We start from the raw sequence: 20,422 nt of genomic DNA, 5'->3' as shown, positions 1-20,422 counted from the left end.
GTGGTTGTCTTACAGTTTCTCAATCGCTTTTCCCAAAAATGTTTGGAACAGTCTTAACATTCTCTAAACTGTAAGTGCAATTGTCATTGATTTATGGGACATCACAACTCTATTGCATGTCTGCAAAATGTAGTAACTCACCCAAAACATTTAATTCATGCTTCAAAACCTAGTTATTGTATCAGTAAATTGGCAAATGCCACCAAAATTACACTTTTTTTTGTCATCGTGTGAGCCGTACTGGTCAAGATGTTTAGATGTTTTTTCACCATGCCAGTCAAGCCTGGAAATGTTTGTTATACAAATTTCAGTTTTGTTCTACTTTTCTTTGACACTGACTGCTTACTGTACTATACCAGAAGGTCAGTTTTGTCTAGCTGAACGATATTGTGTATCACACTGAGCTTTTTAGATACCGATGCACATTTGTATGTGTACAGTACATTTATTTTTGTAGCAATGTGTTACATGTAAACAGAAAATTCCCATTTTCATGTCCATTTTTCCATATATAGTCATATATAGTGAACAGAAAATTTGCCACAAAATGACATCCATGCAAAGAAATAAAAAACTGCAACAATGAAAAAAACCTGTGGTAGTTCTGTAAAAAACAATAAATTGTGCCTCCTCACAGTACGTCACACTACAAGTTCCCATCTTCTTGGTGGACATCCTGTCGCTCTTGTTGATCTGCTCAGAGATTTTCGTCAATATTGACATCTGTGGTTTTCCCTTGCGATCCACCAAAGGGAAAAATCTTGCGTGGAGCAACCATCCCCTGTAACCATCCCCTGTAACCATCCCCTGTAACCATCCCCTGTAACCATCCCCTGCAACCATCCCCTGCAACCATCCCCTGTAACCATCCCCTGCAACCATCCCCTGTAACCATCCCCTGTAACCATCCCCTGTAACCATCCCCTGCAATGATCGCCTGTAACCATCCCCTGTAACCATCCCCTGCAACGATCGCCTGTAACCATCCCCTGTAACCATCCCCTGCAATGATCGCCTGCAACCATCCCCTGCAATGATCGCCTGTAACCATCCCCTGCAATGATCGCCTGTAACCATCCCCTGCAATGATCGCCTGCAACCATTCCCTGCAATGATCGCCTGTAACCATCCCCTGCAATGATCGCCTGTAACCATCCCCTGCAATGATCGCCTGTAACCATCCCCTGCAATGATCGCCTGTAACCATCCCCTGCAATGATCGCCTGTAACCATCCCTTGCAATGATCGCCTGTGATGTCCCCACAAGCAGCATTCATGGCATCTAACAGAGACATCTGATCTTGCGCCCCGATAGTCATATACTTTCCACCTCTATGCTTTAAAAAAACTATTCTATCGGATTCAGGAATGGGGAGGATGGTGGAAGGAACGCCATTGTTATCCTTTCACGTGCAGCAAACCATTCCTTAACAATGTTGGTTCGGTGGAAGCTGACATTATCCCATACAATTACTTAATTTGTCAAATCTGGTCTAACTTAACCTCTTTGGTGTTCTGGTATTAGGTGTTTAGGAAGGCCAGGAGAAGTTGGGTGTTATAGGGCCCAATGTGTGGAGTATGTGTGCTCACACCATTCTCAGAAATGGCAGCACACATTGTAATATTGCCCCCACGTTGGCCTGGTGTGCCATTTGTGGCTCGGTGGCCAATGAGATTGGAGCCACGTCTCCTGTTTTTGGCCAGATTGAACCCAGCCTCGTCCACAAAAACAAGAATGTGGGTCATTTCATTTCCTTCCAGCTCCATTATTCTCTATATAGTAACACAGAAACAAAATGTAATGTTAGTTTTACGTAGCCTATTCTAGAATCAGACAATTTAGTAAAGTTGAAATGTTTTCTGTTCTTATGGCTATCTACAAATTCAAGAAGTCTATTCAGGCATCATTGAAGTACAGTAGAACTCCCTGTACAAAATACCATGTGCACACCAATGGTTTACCTGGAGATACTGGTACCGCAGCTCCTACCTGAACATACTGGTACCACAGCTCCTACCTGAACATACTGGTACCACAGCTCCTACCTGAACATCCTGGTACCACAGCTCCTACCTGAACATACTGGTACCGCAGCTCCTACCTGGACATACTGGTACCGCAGCTCCTACCTGGACATACTGGTACCGCAGCTCCTACCTGGACATAGTGGTTCCACAGCTCCTACCTGAACATACTGGTACCACAGCTCCTACCTGAACATACTGGTACCGCAGCTCCTACCTGGACATACTGGTACCGCAGCTCCTACCTGGACATACTGGTACCGCAGCTCCTACCTGGACATACTGGTACCGCAGCTCCTACCTGAACATACTGGTACCACAGCTCCTACCTGGACATACTGGTACCGCAGCTCCTACCTGGACATACTGGTACCGCAGCTCCTACCTGAACATACTGGTACCGCAGCTGCTACCTGGACATACTGGTACCGCAGCTCCTACCTGGACATACTGGTACCGCAGCTCCTACCTGGACATACTGGTACCGCAGCTCCTACCTGAACATACTGGTACCGCAGCTCCTACCTGGACATACTGGTACCGCAGCTCCTACCTGAACATACTGGTACCACAGCTCCTACCTGAACATACTGGTACCACAGCTCCTACCTGGACATACTGGTACCGCAGCTCCTACCTGGACATACTGGTACCGCAGCTCCTACCTGAACATACTAGTACCGCAGCTCCTACCTGGACATACTGGTACCGCAGCTCCTACCTGGACATACTGGTACCGCAGCTCCTACCTGAACATACTGGTACCGCAGCTCCTACCTGAACATACTGGTACCGCAGCTCCTACCTGGACATACTGGTACCGCAGCTCCTACCTGAACATACTGGTACCGCAGCTCCTACCTGAAAATACTGGTACCGCAGCTCCTACCTGGACATACTGGTACCGCAGCTCCTACCTGGACATACTGGTACCGCAGCTCCTACCTGAACATACTGGTACCGCAGATCCTACCTGGACATACTGGTACCGCAGCTCCTACCTGGACATACTGGTACCGCAGCTCCTACCTGGACATACTGGTACCGCAACTCCTACCTGAACATACTGGTACCGCAGCTCCTACCTGGAGATACTGGTACCGCAGCTCCTACCTGAACATACTGGTACCGCAGCTCCTACCTGAACATACTGGTACCGCAGCTCCTACCTGGACATACTGGTTCCACAGCTCCTACCTGGACATACTGGTACCACAGCTCCTACCTGGACATACCTATACCACAGCTCCTACCTGGACACACTGGTACCACAGCTCCTACCTGAACATACTGGTACCACAGCTCCTACCTGGACACACTGGTACCACAGCTCCTACCTGGACATACTGGTACCACAGCTCCTACCTGGACATACCTATACCACAGCTCCTACCTGGACACACTGGTACCACAGCTCCTACCTGAACATACTGGTACCACAGCTCCTACCTGGACATAGTGGTACCGCAGCTCCTACCTGGACATACTGGTACCGCATCTCCTACCTGAACATACTGGTACCACAGCTCCTACCTGAACATACGGGTACCGCAGCTCCTACCTGAACATACTGGTACCACAGCTCCTACCTGAACATACTGGTACCACAGCTCCTACCTGAACATACTGGTACCACAGCTCCTACCTGAACATACTGGTACCGCAGCTCCTACCTGAACATACTGGTACAACAGCTCCTACCTGAACATACTGGTACCACAGCTCCTACCTGGACATACTGGTACCACAGCTCCTACCTGAACATACTGGTACCACAGCTCCTACCTGGACATACTGGTACCACAGCTCCTACCTGAACATACTGGTACCACAGCTCCTACCTGAACATACTGGTACCACAGCTCCTACCTGGACATACTGGTACCGCAGCTCCTACCTGAACATACTGGTACCACAGCTCCTACCTGAACATACTGGTACCACAGCTCCAACCTGAACATACTGGTACCACAGCTCCTACCTGAACATACTGGTACCACAGCTCCTACCTGAACATACTGGTACCGCAGCTCCTACCTGAACATACTGGTACCACAGCTCCTACCTGAACATACTGGTACCACAGCTCCTACCTGGACATACTGGTACCACAGCTCCTACCTGAACATACTGGTACCACAGCTCCTACCTGAACATACTGGTACCACAGCTCCTACCTGAACATACTGGTACCACAGCTCCTACCTGGACATACTGGTACCACAGCTCCTACCTGAACATACTGGTACCACAGCTCCTACCTGAACATACTGGTACCACAGCTCCTACCTGGACATACTGGTACCACAGCTCCTACCTGAACATACTGGTACCACAGCTCCTACCTGAACATACTGGTACCACAGCTCCTACCTTGACATACTGGTACCACAGCTCCTACCTGAACATATTGGTACCACAGCTCCTACCTGAACATACTGGTACCACAGCTCCTACCTGAACATACTGGTACCACAGCTCCTACCTGGACATACTGGTACCACATCTCCTACCTGAACATACTGGTACCACAGCTCCTACCTGGACATACTGGTACCACATCTCCTACCTGAACATGATGGTACCACAGCTCCTACCTGAACATACTGGTTCCACAGCTCCTACCTGGACATAGTGGTACCACAGCTCCTACCTGAACATAGTGGTACCACAGCTCCTACCTGGACATAGTGGTACCACAGCTCCTACCTGAACATACTGGTACCACAGCTCCTACCTGGACATAGTGGTACCACAGCTCCTACCTGGACATACTGGTACCACAGCTCCTACCTGGACATACTGGTACCACAGCTCCTACCTGGACATAGTGGTACCACAGCTCCTACCTGAACATACTGGTACCACAGCTCCTAGCTGGACATAGTGGTACCACAGCTCCTACCTGAACATAGTGGTACCACAGCTCCTACCTGGACATAGTGGTACCACAGCTCCTACCTGAACATTTATGCTTGATTACCAACAACGATGAGACAGCCTACAGGGAGGAGGTGAGGGCCCTCGGAGTGTGGTGTCAGGAAAATAACCTCACACTCAACGTCAACAAAACTAAGGAGATGATTGTGGACTTCAGGAAACAGCAGAGGGAACACCCCCCTATCCACATCGATGGAACAGTAGTGGAGAGGGTAGCAAGTTTTAAGTTCCTCTGCATACACATCACAGACAAACTGAATTGGTCCACTCACACAGACAGCATCGTGAAGAAGGCGCAGCAGCGCCTCTTCAACCTCAGGAGGCTGAAGAAATTCGGCTTGTCACCAAAAGCACTCACAAACTTCTACAGATGCACAATCGAGAGCATCCTGGCGGGCTGTATCACCGCCTGGTATGGCAACTGCACCGCCCTCAACCGTAAGGCTCTCCAGAGGGTAGTGAGGTCTGCACAACGCATCACCGGGGGCAAACTACCTGCCCTCCAGGACACCTACACCACCCGATGTCACAGGAAGGCCATAAAGATCATCAAGGACATCAACCACCCGAGCCACTGCCTGTTCACCCCGCTATCATCCAGAAGGCGAGGTCAGTACAGGTGCATCAAAGCTGGGACCGAGAGACTGAAAAACAGCTTCTATCTCAAGGCCATCAGACTGTTAAACAGCCACCACTAACACTGAGTGGCTGCTGCCAACACACTGACACTGACTCAACTCCAGCCACTTTAATAATGGGAATTGATGGGAAATGATGTAAATATATCACTAGCCACTTTAAACAATGCTACCTTATATAAATGTTACTTACCCTACATTATTCATCTCATATGCATACGTATATACTGTACTCTATATCATCGACGGTATCCTTATGTAATACATGTATCACTAGCCACTTTATACTATACTATGCCACTTTGTTTACATACTCATCTCATTTGTACATACTGTACCCGATACCATCTACTGTATCTTGCCTATGCTGCTCTGTACCATCACTCATTCATATATCCTTATGTACATATTCTTTATCCCCTTACACTGTGTACAAGACAGTAGTTTTGGAATTGTTAGTTAGATTACTTGTTATTACTGCATTGTCGGAACTAGAAGCACAAGCATTTCGCTACACTCGCATTAACATCTGCTAACCATGTGTATGTGACAAATAAAATTTGATTTGATTTGATTTGAACATACTGGTACCACAGCTCCTACCTGGACATACTGGTACCACAGCTCCTACCTGGACATACTGGTACCACAGCTCCTACCTGAACATCCTGGTACCACAGCTCCTACCTGAACATACTGGTTCCACAGCTCCTACCTGGACATAGTGGTACCACAGCTCCTACCTGGACATACTGGTACCACAGCTCCTACCTGAACATACTGGTACTACAGCTCCTACCTGGACATACTGGTACCACAGCTCCTACCTGGACATACTGGTACCACAGCTCCTACCTGAACATCCTGGTACCACAGCTCCTACCTGGACATAGTGGTTCCACAGCTCCTACCTGGACATACTGGTACCACATCGCCTACCTGGACATAGTGGTACCGCAGCTCCTACCTGGACATACTGGTATCGCAGCTCCTACCTGAACATACTGGTACCGCAGCTCCTACCAGGACATCCTGGTACCACAGCTCCTACCAGGACATACTGGTACCACAGCTCCTACCTGGACATACTGGTACCACAGCTCCTACCAGGACATCCTGGTACCCCAGCTCCTACCAGGACATCCTGGTACCACAGCTTCTACCTGAACATACTGGTACCACAGCTCCTACCAGGACATCCTGGTACCCCAGCTCCTACCAGGACATCCTGGTACCACAGCTCCTACCAGGACATCCTGGTACCACAGCTTCTACCTGAACATACTGGTACCACAGCTCCTACCAGGACATACTGGTACACAGCTCCTACCTGGACATCCTGGTACACAGCTCCTACCTGGACATCCTGGTACCACAGCTTCTACCTGAACATACTGGTACACAGCTCCTACCAGGACATCCTGGTACCACAGCTCCTACCAGGACATCCTGGTACCACAGCTTCTACCTGAACATACTGGTACCACAGCTCCTACCAGGACATACTGGTACACAGCTCCTACCTGGACATCCTGGTACACAGCTCCTACCTGGACATCCTGGTACACAGCTTCTACCTGAACATACTGGTACCACAGCTCCTACCTGGACATCCTGGTACACAGCTCCTACCTGAACATACTGGTACCACAGCTTCTACCTGGACATACTGGTACCACAGCTCCTACCTGGACATCCTGGTACCACAGCTCCTACCTGGACATCCTGGTACACAGCTTCTACCTGAACATACTGGTACCACAGCTCCTACCTGGACATCCTGGTACACAGCTCCTACCTGAACATACTGGTACCACAGCTTCTACCTGGACATACTGGTACCACAGCTTCTACCTGAACATACTGGTACCACAGCTCCTTCACTCTGTCACTATTCCTCTCAAGTGGAACCTTGTAGGGTTGTTTCATAGTCATTTGATTTTCTTTCAAAACTCTGTCTATAGTGGAAATGCTGACAGAATTGATATTTGCGAAGATATTGTTGTCATTTATGATTGCACTTTGGATCTCTCCTAGCCTGATGGAATTGTTGGCTATGACCATGTTGCAAATGTATTGTTCTTGCTGATGGCTGAATAGTGCTGCTCTGCCACCAGCATCAGGTCATTGTGCAGTCCTATATATGACATGAAGAGGTCGTTGTGCCGTCCTATATATGACATGTAGAGCTGCTCTGCCACCAGCATGAGGTCATTGTGCAGTCCTATACATGACATGTAGAGCTGCTCTGCCACCAGCATGAGGTCGTTGTGCAGTCCTATACATGACATGTAGAGCTGCTCTGCCACCAGCATGAGGTCGTTGTGCCGTCCTATACATGACATGTAGAGCTGCTCTGCCACCAGCATGAGGTCATTGTGCAGTCCTATATATGACATGTAGAGGTCGTTGTGCCATCCTATATATGACATGTAGAGCTGCTCTGCCACCAGCATGAGGTCATTGTGCAGTCCTATATATGACATGAAGAGGTCGTTGTGCCGTCCTATACATGACATGTAGAGCTGCTCTGCCACCAGCATGAGGTCATTGTGCAGTCCTATATATGACATGTAGAGGTCGTTGTGCCATCCTATATATGACATGTAGAGCTGCTCTGCCACCAGCATGAGGTCGTTGTGCAGTCCTATACATGACATGTAGAGCTGCTCTGCCACCAGCATCAGGTCGTTGTGCAGTCCTATATATGACATGAAGAATTCACAAAGAGATCATGTTACAGATAGTATATTGTATTCAAATTGTGCTGTACTACTGTACTACTGTATTACTCTATCACTGTATATTCCTCATACATATCTTACGGAACATTGTGGTTTTCACTTGCATTTACCTTTACAATAGCTGCTGTATTGTTCTGAATGAAATGCTGTAACAAAAGTAAAAAACAGGTACATATTTACCTGTTTTCCCTACGGTATGTTTGCACAATTGATGACACTGTGGACCTGTTTACATTAGACTGTACTCTCCGACCAGCCTCTTCCATTGTAAGACCATGGTTTATGACAGGGTCCACAATTGAGGCTCTGATTTCATCAGGGACTCTTATTCTTTGCCTTCTACCTCTTCCTCTATTATGTCTTCCCCTAACACCACCACCACACATTCTTACTCATCTTCTTATTTCTCCTCCACCAGCATGTAGCTGCTGTTCAGGGTTGTAATGTTCCTCCATGTTCATAAATGGTAGTGATTGTGCTGTGGGCAAGCTCCATATATATGCTTTCAAACTTGATTGGTTGATTGGTAAGATTCTGATTCCTATTTCATTACTAGGTCACCTGGCAGGTAATTAGCCAATTTAGCAGACATCACAAACATTCCATGTCATAGACGTCTATGGAATATACAGTGCCTTGCGAAAGTATTCGGCCCCCTTGAACTTTGCGACCTTTTGCCACATTTCAGGCTTCAAACATAAAGATATAAAACTGTATTTTTTTGTGAAGAATCAACAACAAGTGGGACACAATCGTGAAGTGGAATAACATTTATTGGATATTTCAAACTTTTTTAACAAATCAAAAACTGAAAAATTGGGCGTGCAAAATTATTCAGCCCCCTTAAGTTAATACTTTGTAGCGCCACCTTTTGCTGCGATTACAGCTGTAAGTCGCTTGGGGTATGTCTCTATCAGTTTTGCACATCGAGAGACTGAAATTTTTTCCCATTCCTCCTTGCAAAACAGCTCGAGCTCAGTGAGGTTGGATGGAGAGCATTTGTGAACAGCAGTTTTCAGTTCTTTCCACAGATTCTCGATTGGATTCAGGTCTGGACTTTGACTTGGCCATTCTAACACCTGGATATGTTTATTTTTGAACCATTCCATTGTAGATTTTGCTTTATGTTTTGGATCATTGTCTTGTTGGAAGACAAATCTCCGTCCCAGTCTCAGGTCTTTTGCAGACTCCATCAGGTTTTCTTCCAGAATGGTCCTGTATTTGGCTCCATCCATCTTCCCATCAATTTTAACCATCTTCCCTGTCCCTGCTGAAGAAAAGCAGGCCCAAACCATGATGCTGCCACCACCATGTTTGACAGTGGGGATGGTGTGTTCAGCTGTGTTGCTTTTACGCCAAACATAACGTTTTGCATTGTTGCCAAAAAGTTCAATTTTGGTTTCATCTGACCAGAGCACCTTCTTCCACATGTTTGGTGTGTCTCCCGGTGGCTTGTGGCAAACTTTAAACGACACTTTTTATGGATATATTTAAGAAATGGCTTTCTTCTTGCCACTCTTCCATAAAAGCCAGATTTGTGCACTATACAACTGACTGATTGTTGTCCTATGGACAGAGTCTCCCACCTCAGCTGTAGATCTCTGCAGTTCATCCAGAGTGATCATGGGCCTCTTGGCTGCATCTCTGATCAGTCTTCTCCTTGTATGAGCTGAAAGTTTAGAGGGACAGCCAGGTCTTGGTAGATTTGCAGTGGTCTGATACTCCTTCCATTTCAATATTATCGCTTGCACAGTGCTCCTTGGGATGTTTAAAGCTTGGGAAATCTTTTTGTATCCAAATCCGGCTTTAAACTTCTTCACAATAGTATCTCGGACCTGCCTGGTGTGTTCCTTGTTCTTCATGATGCTCTCTGCGCTTTTAACGGACCTCTGAGACTATCACAGTGCAGGTGCATTTATACGGAGACTTGATTACACACAGGTGGATTGTATTTATCATCATTAGTCATTTAGGTCAACATTGGATCATTCAGAGATCCTCACTGAACTTCTGGAGAGAGTTTTCTGCACTGAAAGGAAAGGGGCTGAATAATTTTGCACGCCCAATTTTTCAGTTTTTGATTTGTTAAAAAAGTTTGAAATATCCAATAAATGTCGTTCCACTTCATGATTGTGTCCCACTTGTTGTTGATTCTTCACAAAAAAATACAGTTTTATATCTTTATGTTTGAAGCCTGAAATGTGGCAAAAGGTCGCAAAGTTCAAGGGGGCTGAATACTTTCGCAAGGCACTGTACATGTACTGTATGTCTGGCAGATTTAGATAATTTAATGGATAATTTTGCATGTGATGGCTCACATGATGAAAGAATGTTTAGAAGTTGTGATCAGTTTTGATCAGCCATGTGCATGTAGTTATTGTGCAAATTGTAGACAAATGTACTTCCTCTTTTGCACACATGCCAAAGCACATGCAATTTGCTTAAATTAATAAGAAATTCAAATCTGGTGTGAACAAGAAACTAGTTGTTCAGAGATTTTAACTTATTGTTTTGAAAAAATATATATATAATTCGAGAATTGTGCCAAAAACTGTCTTTTGAGATCTAACTGTCCCAGACTATGTTTGGAATATTTATTCCTCACACAGAATAGAATAGGTCAACTTTTGTGCTGTGGAGGATAGTAGATTGACATAGGCTAGTGCTTTTGCTGTTCATCAGGCCTACTTATCTTGTTGGCTGACGAAAACTAAACGTGGATAGATCTTCCAATATCTTCAATATGCACCTAGCAATTGGATAAGGATGTGCGCAGTTGTTTCCCCAATGTGTCTGTCTTCACTTGTAGCCTGTGAGAAAGACATAATCAGGTGATGGAGAGCCATGTGAGTGAGTGGTACATCAGAGCGTGCAGCACTCCGGGCCAAGGGCACAATGGCCACTGGACATAAAAGGCATGGATTTGTTTAGGGTGCATTACAGCCACACAAAGGGGATGCCGCATTTAAATTTGAGGCATTATCAAGTGCTTGTCAAGTTGTGAATGAGAGACTGATGAAGTGTGTACATCCTGCGCAAAAAAAACAAGCAGAGCGCATGCTTTTCAAGCAACTTTTTTCAAATCATCATTAGAGTCACATCATGCAGCCTTACAATCTATACAAATGTAAACATATAGCCCAACATTTGTAGAACAACTAAAGTTACATTAATAACCTGTTAGATCTACCCCCCCCTTTTTTGAAAATTCTGTTAAAAATCGCGCAACTTTTCAGCGTCCTGCTACTCATGCCAGGAATATAGTATATGCATATGATTAGTATGTGTGGATAGAAAACACTCTGAAGTTTATAAAACTGGTTAAATCACGGCTGTGACTATAACAGAGCGTGTGTTTCATTGAAAAACGCAAGAAAAACTGCTCTCTGAAAGCAAAAAATAATTTCCATAAGTCACTTCCACCAGTTGTTAAAGGAGAACAGAATTTAATGGGAATTTGCCTGCACCGTCTACAAATTCCGCACGATGGCGCCATTGTACTAATTTTCAATCGAATTAATTGTTGGAAAATCCATCTGTCTGACCCCAAGTTCTCCAGTCTTCACCCGGATGCAGTTCAGAGAGAGATCAGATTGCATTGTTTTTGAAGTGAGGACCTATTGAAGAGACATCGCCCTGTAATCGTTTTGATAGATTATAAACGTTTACTAATACCTAAAGTTGGATTACAAAAGGATTTCGAAGTGTTTTGTGAAAGTTTATCGTCGACTTTTTTAATTTTAAAAAATTACGCAGCGTTTAAAAACGATGAATTTTTCTGAATGACACTACTTCTATACAAAGCTATTTTGGGTATATATGGACCGATTTAAACGAAAAAAAGACCCAATAGTGATGTTTATGGGGCATATAGGAGTGCCAAGAAAGAAGCTCGTCTAAGGTAATGAATGTTTTATATTTTATTTCTGCGTTTTGGGTAGCGCCGTCTATCGCAAAATCTGTTGTTTACGTGTCGAGCTGGCATTTTGGGGGGTGCATGCTATCAGATAATAGCTTCTGATGCTTTCGCCGAAAAGCATTTTAAAAATCTGACTTGCTGGCTAGGTTCACAACGAGTGTAGCTTTAATTTAATACCCTGCTTGTGAATTTTGATCAAGGTTTGAGTTTTAACGAGTACATTTAGCATTTAGCGTAGCGCATTTGCATTTCCAGGTGCCTACTTGGGACATGTGCGTCTCAAGTAGATTCAAGAAGTTTTAACTCTAAATGAAGCATCTAGGAGGACCTATTTCTTTGTTACCCGCTCAACACAGAATAGCCTCATCTGCGCACTCCCTCAAATAATTTGTTCAATTGTATTCTTCATACTACAAAATAACGCCACAGCGCTAGGTGCATCTCAATATTAGTGTTCATAATGTTTTATACACTAATTGTATGTGTGGAGACTTTTTGAATAGGACCTCCTATCAGAGAGAGACACACATTTATATCGCATTACAGGAAGAGCATTTCTGGGGAAGAGGTGCATTTCTAGAAAGAGGTGCATTACTGGGGAAGAGGTGCATTTCTAGAAAGAGGTGCATTACTGGGGAAGAGGTGCATTTCTAGAAAGAGGTGCATTACTGGGGAAGAGGGTGCATTTCTAGAAAGAGGTGCATTTCTGGGGAAGAGGTGCAAACTAATGATGCGTTGATCAAATTCCAACATAACAACATGTTAAGGTGATATGCATTCCAAATATCTGGTATTAATGCCCACTCTAGAATGCATTTCTAGCCAATCAAAAACTAGTATTAAACAATGCTGTGGTATAAGATTATGTGCTCTATTGTCAGGCCACATGCCCATGTCTGGTTTGTCTGTTTGTCTGTCTCTGCAGGTGAATGAGATTTACCAGGATGGTACCCTGGGTGCCCACATCAACGTGGTTCTGGTCCGGATCATCATGTTGTGTCCTGCAAAGGTAAGACACAGTAGGTCTCAGTCATTCACTAACATGGTCAGCGGATGTAACCTGTAGGAGGTAGACCAATCTCCATGTTGAAATACTCCTGTACTCTGTCTGGTATTAGGGTGGAGCTCTGTTGCAGCTTGGGGTTTGGTGGGGGTTGATGGGGGTTTGTGTATGGTTGATGGGGGTTGATGGGGGGTTGGTGTGGGGTTGATGGGGGGTTGGTGTGGGGTTGATGGGGGGTTGGTGGTGGGGTTGATGGGGGTTGATGGGGGATTGGTGTGAGGTTGATGGGGGGTTGGTGTGGGGTTGATGGGGGGTTGGTGGGGGGTTGGTTTGGGGTTGATTGGGGGTTGGTGCGGGGTTGATGTGGTTGGAGAGCTGTTTGTGTTTTGCCCTCTCCCTGTCTGTATAATGTTTAAAATGCCCCCCCCCCCCCCCCCCCCCAATTTAAAAAAAAAAGATTTAAAGAAAATAATCCACCTGTACTGTATCTACTTTTGGAAACAGTGTATTTAACAGTAAAACCCCATTACTATAGCTACAGAGTAAGGCTTTTTCTCATTTGGTGTGTTAGGTGTTACATTAATTGTATTATGGATTGCCTGTGATTGCCAGTTTATGTGAGAGAATTCCTAATTTGCTGTCATGGCATCGGTGTGCCACCTCTAAGGCATTTGGAACTTCAAGAGTACCACCTACTGGCTAGCAGGATATGCCACGAATACTTTGGAAAAAAAGTCATTTCAATGCACTGCAGACATTCTGGGAAATATGCAACATCCTCTTACAGAGTTTGTAAGAAGGGACTGAGTTGATGTGGTGACAGTCCTTTCCTGTATTGGCTCCAGTCTTTGAGTCTGATAGAGCTGGGGAACCCGTCTCAGAGTCTGGAGAATGTATGTCGCTGGGCCTTCCTGCAGCAGAAGGAAGACAGGAATGATGCAGAGTACCATGACCATGCCATCTTCCTCACCAGACAGGAGTTTGGCCCCTCCGGCATGCAAGGTACTGGACATACTTATTAATATGCTCTCATACAATATACACATCAGGTGCTCTCGTACAATATAGACATCAGTTGTGTGCATACAGTATACACACTCCTTTCTCTCTTTCTCTCTCTCTTTCTCTCCCTTTCTCTCTCTCTCTCGCTTTCAATTAAATTCAATTTGCTTTATTTGCATGACGTAACAATGTACGTATTGCCAAAGCTTACTTTGGAGATTTACAATATTAACATCATTAAAATAATAATAATCAATATGGTCAAATGGACAACAGTAACAACAATAATCAAGGGTCAAAATAACCTTACATTGAACAATAACAATTACAATAAGCAATTACAATAAGCATTTACAATAAGCATAGAGGACAGGTTGTCTCTCTCTCTCTCTCTCTCTCTCTCTCTCTCTCTCTCTCTCTCTCTCTCTCTCTCTCTCTCTCTCTCTCTCTCTCTCTCTCTCTCTCTCTCTCACTCTCTCTCACTTTTTCCCTCCTCTCCTCTCTCTTTCTCTTTACCTCTCTTTCTCTCGTTGCTTAGGTTACGCTCCTGTGACGGGTATGTGCCACCCAGTGCGGAGCTGCACTCTCAACCACGAGGATGGCTTCTCCTCTGCCTTTGTTGTGGCACACGAGACTGGACACGTGTGAGACACACTTATACACACACACCGTTCAACACACGGTATACACACACCATTCAACACACAGTATACACACACCATTCAACACACAGTATACACACACCGTTCAACACACGGTATACACACACCATTCAACACACAGTATACACACACCATTCAACACACAGTATACACACACCATTCAACACACAGTATACACACACCATTCAACACACAGTATACACACCATTCAACACACAGTATACACACACCATTCAACACACAGTATACACACACCATTCAACACACAGTATACACAAACACCGTTCAACACAGTATACACAAACACCGTTCAACACACGGTAGACACACACCATTCAACACACAGTATACACACACCATTCAACACACAGTATACACACACCATTCAACACACAGTATACACACACCATTCAACACACTGTATTCACACACCATTCAACACACTGTATTCACAAACACCGTTCAACTCACAGTATACACACACCATTCAACACACAGTATACACACACCATTCAACACACAGTATACACACACCATTCAACACACTGTATACACACACCATTCAACACACAGTATACACACACCATTCAACACACTGTATACACACCATTCAACACACAGTATACACACACCATTCAACACACTGTATACACACACCATTCAACACACAGTATACACACACCATTCAACACACTGTATACACAAACACCATTCAACACACAGTATACACAAACACATGTATTACTACAGTTAGAGGCATTTACATTTTGTAGGTTAACTCTATTGAAAGTGAATACAGCACACGGTACACCTGCATGCATACTCCCAGACGTGTAATTAGTGCCTGCTGTTTATGTGACGCCCCCCTGTCAGGCTGGGTATGGAGCACGATGGCCCCCCTGGTAATGAATGTGGTGATGAGGTGCCCATGGGAAGCATCATGGCCCCTCTGGTGCAGGCTGCCTTCCATCGATTCCACTGGTCCCGATGCAGCCAGGAGGAGCTCAACAAGTACCTGAAGTGAGTCCAGGTCAACCCTGACCTCTGACCTCTCTCTGGTGCCACAGTCAGGACATACACATCTCTGCCCCAGGATAACATGGCTTTATGTTGTCTTATGGTCTTGTACAGATTAGATTAGGTTAATTATGGAGGGAGGGATATCTCTGTGTGTGTATTGCAGCCTTGGGGCTCATCCCTTATGGCATGGTTCCAAACAAATGGTTTGGTGGTTTGAGGAAAATATACAGTGTGGAGAACAAGTATTTGATACACTGCCGATTTTGCAGGTTTTCCAACTTACAAAGCATGTAGAGGTCTATAATTCTTATCATAGGTACACTTCAACTGTGAGAGATGGAATCTAAAGCAAAAATCCAGAAAATCACATTGTATGATTTTTAAGTAATTCATTTGCATTTTATTGCATGACATAAGTATTTGATACATCAGAAAAGCAGAACTTAATATTTGGTACAGAAATCTTTGTTTGCAATTACAGAGATCATACGTTTCCTGTAGTTCTTGACCAGGTTTGCACACACTGCAGCAGGGATTTTGGCCCACTCCTCCATACAGACCTTCTCCAGATCCTTCAGGTTTCGGGGCTGTCGCTGGGCAATACGGACTTTCAGCTCCCTCCAAAGATTTTCGATTGGGTTCAGGTCTGGAGACTGGCTAGGCCACTCCAGGACCTTGAGATGCTTCTTAGAGAGCCACTCCTTAGTTGCCCTGGCTGTGTGTTTCGGGTTGTTGTCATGCTGGAAGACCCAGCCACGACCCATCTTCAATGCTCTTACTGAGGGAAGGAGGTTGTTGGCCAAGATCTCACGGTACATAGCCCCATCCATCCTCCCCTCAATACGGTGCAGTCGTCCTGTCCCCTTTGCAGAAAAGCATCCCCAAATAATGATGTTTCCACCTCCATGCTTCACAGTTGGGATGGTGTTCTTGGGGTTGTACTCATCCTTCTTCTACCTCCAAACACGGCGAGTGGAGTTTAGACCAAAAAGCTCTATTTTTGTCTCATCAGACCACATGACCTTCTCCCATTCCTCCTCTGGATCATTCAGATGGTCATTGGCAAACTTCAGATGGGCCTGGACATGCGCTGGCTTGAGCTGGGGGACCTTGTGTGCGCTGCAGGATTTTAATCCATGACGGCGTAGTGTGTTACTAATGGTTTTCTTTGAGACTGTGGTCCCAGCTCTCTTCAGGTCATTGACCAGGTCCTGCCGTGTAGTTCTGGGCTGATCCCTCACCTTCCTCATGATCATTGATGCCCCACGAGGTGAGATCTTGCATGGAGCACCAGACCGAGGGTGATTGACCGTCATCTTGAACTTCCATTTTCAAATAATTGCGCCAATAGTTGTTGCCTTCTCACCAAGCTGCTTGACTATTGTCCTGTAGCCCATCCCAGCCTTGTGCAGGTCTACAATTCTATCCCTGATGTCCTTACACAGCTCTCTGGTCTTGGCCATTGTGGAGAGGTCGGAGTCTCTTTGATTGAGTGTGTGGACAGGTATCTTTTATACAGGTAACACGTTCAAACCGGTGCAGTTAATACAGGTAATGAGTGGAGAACAGGAGGGATTCTTAAAGAAAAACTAACAGGTCTGTGAGAGCTGTAATTCTTACTGGTTGGGAGGTGATCAAATACTTATGTCATGCAATAAAATGCAAGTTAATTACTTAAAAATCATACAATGTGATTTTCTGGATTTTTGTTTTAGATTCCGTCTCTCACAGTTGAAGTGTACCTATGATAAAAATGACAGACCTCTACATGCTTTGTAAGTAGGAAAACCTGCAAAATCGGCAGTGTATCAAATACTTGTTTTCCCCACTGTAATTCATATAGTTTAAAATGACTAAAACCAAATGGAAACTGTGTAGAAATGATAATGGACCTACATTCATACAGTTTCTTGACTGTTCAACTCACTAATAATCAATGTGCACCATCAATTGACCCCCGCACCTCTCTGATTCAGAGCGGTTGGGTTAGATGCGGAAGACACATTTCAGTTGATGGCATTCAGTTGTACAACTGACTAGGAATCCCCTTTCCCATTCCCTTACATTTATATAGTTTCTTGACTGACCAGCTCACCAGTAATCACTACACAGTCAAGGAGCATCGAAAATTCCAAAAAACGATGGATAGAGAACTCGTTTTTTGCAAATGTAAACATTTTTGACGCCCTTGCAGTGTAAAACACAATGAATATTCAATTTTGAGATAATTAATTAAACTGATAGATCTTAACCAAACCCTTCAACTCCAATGAATATGTTTTCCTCCCACAGCTCGTATGACTGTCTCCGTGACGACCCCTTCGACCATGACTGGCCGGCGTTGCCACAGTTACCAGGGATCCACTACTCTATGGACGAGCAGTGTCGCTTTGACTTTGGCGCCGGCTACACCATGTGCACGGCGGTGAGTGCTTCATCAACCTCACAGCCATATGTACCCGTATGCCCAAACAAGCTGTCGCCACACCAGCAGTGTCTAGCGCTGCTACCAATTTAATTTAATAGCCATCTCTTAGAAAGGTCACCATCTGGGCCCCAATGATGCTCAAATCCAACGGAGCCTCTCTCTTATGTCCATCGTCCTTGACTTCATTCCTTAACTTCCTCCTTGACCCCTTTAACTAGGTCAAGGTCAGGGCGTGACCATAAAACTGTATACCATCTTAGCTTTTAAGACATCCAGGGAAGCAAACATGATTTTTTTATGAACTCATGAGTTAAAAGCAGGCTGACTTTATCTGTTGGTGCAGTATGACCTCTTTAGATGAAAAAACACAGAACAATGCCGAACAAGTTTAATTGTCCCTCTTTAAAGAGGAAAGCTGCATTTCAGAGTCAGTTATATTTAAATGTGTTTCATTGTTTTGTTTCAAAATGGCTGAACTATTTGGGCGAGATGGTTTTTGTTTGATGTGGAAAGAGGAAAATGAAAACAGCTGTAACAGCGGGTTTCTGGATCACATTCTGGAATAAATTGGAGGGAGTGTCTTTTGGATGCTTTGCTTCAATTTCTTGTCAAACTATTTCCTTAGCTGCAAAGGGTGGCCCGTTCAGCAAAGCAGGTAAGGCATCAGCCTAGGTCAGAGAAGTGTGTCCATAGCTTATTTGTCTAATGTTGTCCACAAACCAGGTGTCTGCCAGGGTGTTTAACTATGTCACTGTCTATTCTTTGTGACATTGATGAACGTTTGTGTCATTCAGAGCTAGTATATTATGAATCTGGTGCACTGTAAGGTGACGTATTTTACAGACCTGTCTTCATGTGTACACACACCCACACGTAAACATGCCTCCATGATGTTTTCCGTGTCTTTAGGTTCAGCTTACATGTATGTTCTCACACTGGTTGATATTTTGATTGATGGTGATGGAATAAGCAAATGATGGGGTGATTTCAATGTAGACTAAATCACTGTCGTTAAGTCGTGACTCGTGAAACATACTCCAGCGAATGTGTCTGACTGTACTGTGCTGTGAGTAATCTCTTGTGGACACACTATGTAAACATAACTAGTACATCTGACCAAATCACGCCAGATTTTAGTTCTGGGTTAAGCAAGATTATGCTGTGAGTGACAACATGTTTTGATATAGATTCATAGTATGGTTTCTTCTTTCTACTGTATGTACTTCACGTGTTCAATGTCTTGTTGAATGACCATGGTAATGTTTGTGCTTCACAACATGTACATATTAACATAGACATCCTTAATGACAGTATTAATTGTTGTTCTGACTAAACCCTACCGTGTGTAAGCTTACAACTATTCACAATATTAGAGCTACATTGGGCAGATATAGTATTCAGTGAATGCCAGCAGCGACAATTTTGGACGGTTGTGTACATACACTACAGTTGATGTTTTCTTGGTTTACATGTTAAGGCTGAGGGAAGCTTTCTTGATCAGCATCTGAGAGAGAGCATGAATCTGTTTCTTTTAGTACAGCACCTACGACCCCTGCAAGCAGCTCTGGTGCAGTCACCCAGACAACCCATTCTTCTGCAAAACCAAGAAGGGTCCGCCCATCGACGGCACTACGTGTGCAGCAGGGAAGGTACAAAAGGTTCCTCTTTACATGCTAGTGCTTTGCTTCAATGTTTCTGTCAACATATGCAGTGACAACTCTCTTCGTCTCTCTCTCTCTCTCTCTCTCTCTCTCTCTCTCTCTCTCTCTCTCTCTCTCTCTCTCTCTCTCTCTCTCTCTCTCTCTCTTTCCCTCTCTCTTTCCCTCTCTTTCAGCACTGCTTCAAAGGTTACTGCATGAAGCTGACCCCAGACATTCTGAGACAGGATGGTGCCTGGGGCCAGTGGAGTAACTTTGGCTCCTGCTCCCGTACCTGTGGGGGTGGTGTGCGCTTCCGGACCCGTCAGTGTGACAACCCAATGTGAGTACAGCACAAGACGACAAGCTGATAGGTGTGCTTTAACTCTCTGTTAACGATAGGA

General features: G+C 44.8%; 1 protein-coding gene across 2 annotated transcripts in view; it reads left to right on the top strand.

The window, feature by feature from the left end:
- LOC110510203 (A disintegrin and metalloproteinase with thrombospondin motifs 2) overlaps positions 1–20,422 on the top strand; it is an 89,569-nt gene that overhangs the window by 58,125 nt on the left and 11,022 nt on the right. For both annotated transcript variants that reach the window (XM_036967492.1, XM_036967493.1), the window contains exons 5-11: positions 13,192–13,275; positions 14,115–14,271; positions 14,810–14,915; positions 15,807–15,953; positions 18,246–18,378; positions 19,917–20,030; positions 20,216–20,361. In XM_036967492.1, the coding sequence (XP_036823387.1) occupies positions 13,192–13,275; positions 14,115–14,271; positions 14,810–14,915; positions 15,807–15,953; positions 18,246–18,378; positions 19,917–20,030; positions 20,216–20,361 (887 nt within the window). The remainder of the gene's footprint in view (positions 1–13,191; positions 13,276–14,114; positions 14,272–14,809; positions 14,916–15,806; positions 15,954–18,245; positions 18,379–19,916; positions 20,031–20,215; positions 20,362–20,422) is intronic.

The sequence above is a fragment of the Oncorhynchus mykiss genome, chromosome Y (assembly GCF_013265735.2).
Source record: "Oncorhynchus mykiss isolate Arlee chromosome Y, USDA_OmykA_1.1, whole genome shotgun sequence".
Taxonomy (NCBI): domain Eukaryota; kingdom Metazoa; phylum Chordata; class Actinopteri; order Salmoniformes; family Salmonidae; genus Oncorhynchus; species Oncorhynchus mykiss.
This window is presented reverse-complemented; position numbering and strand designations above follow the sequence as displayed.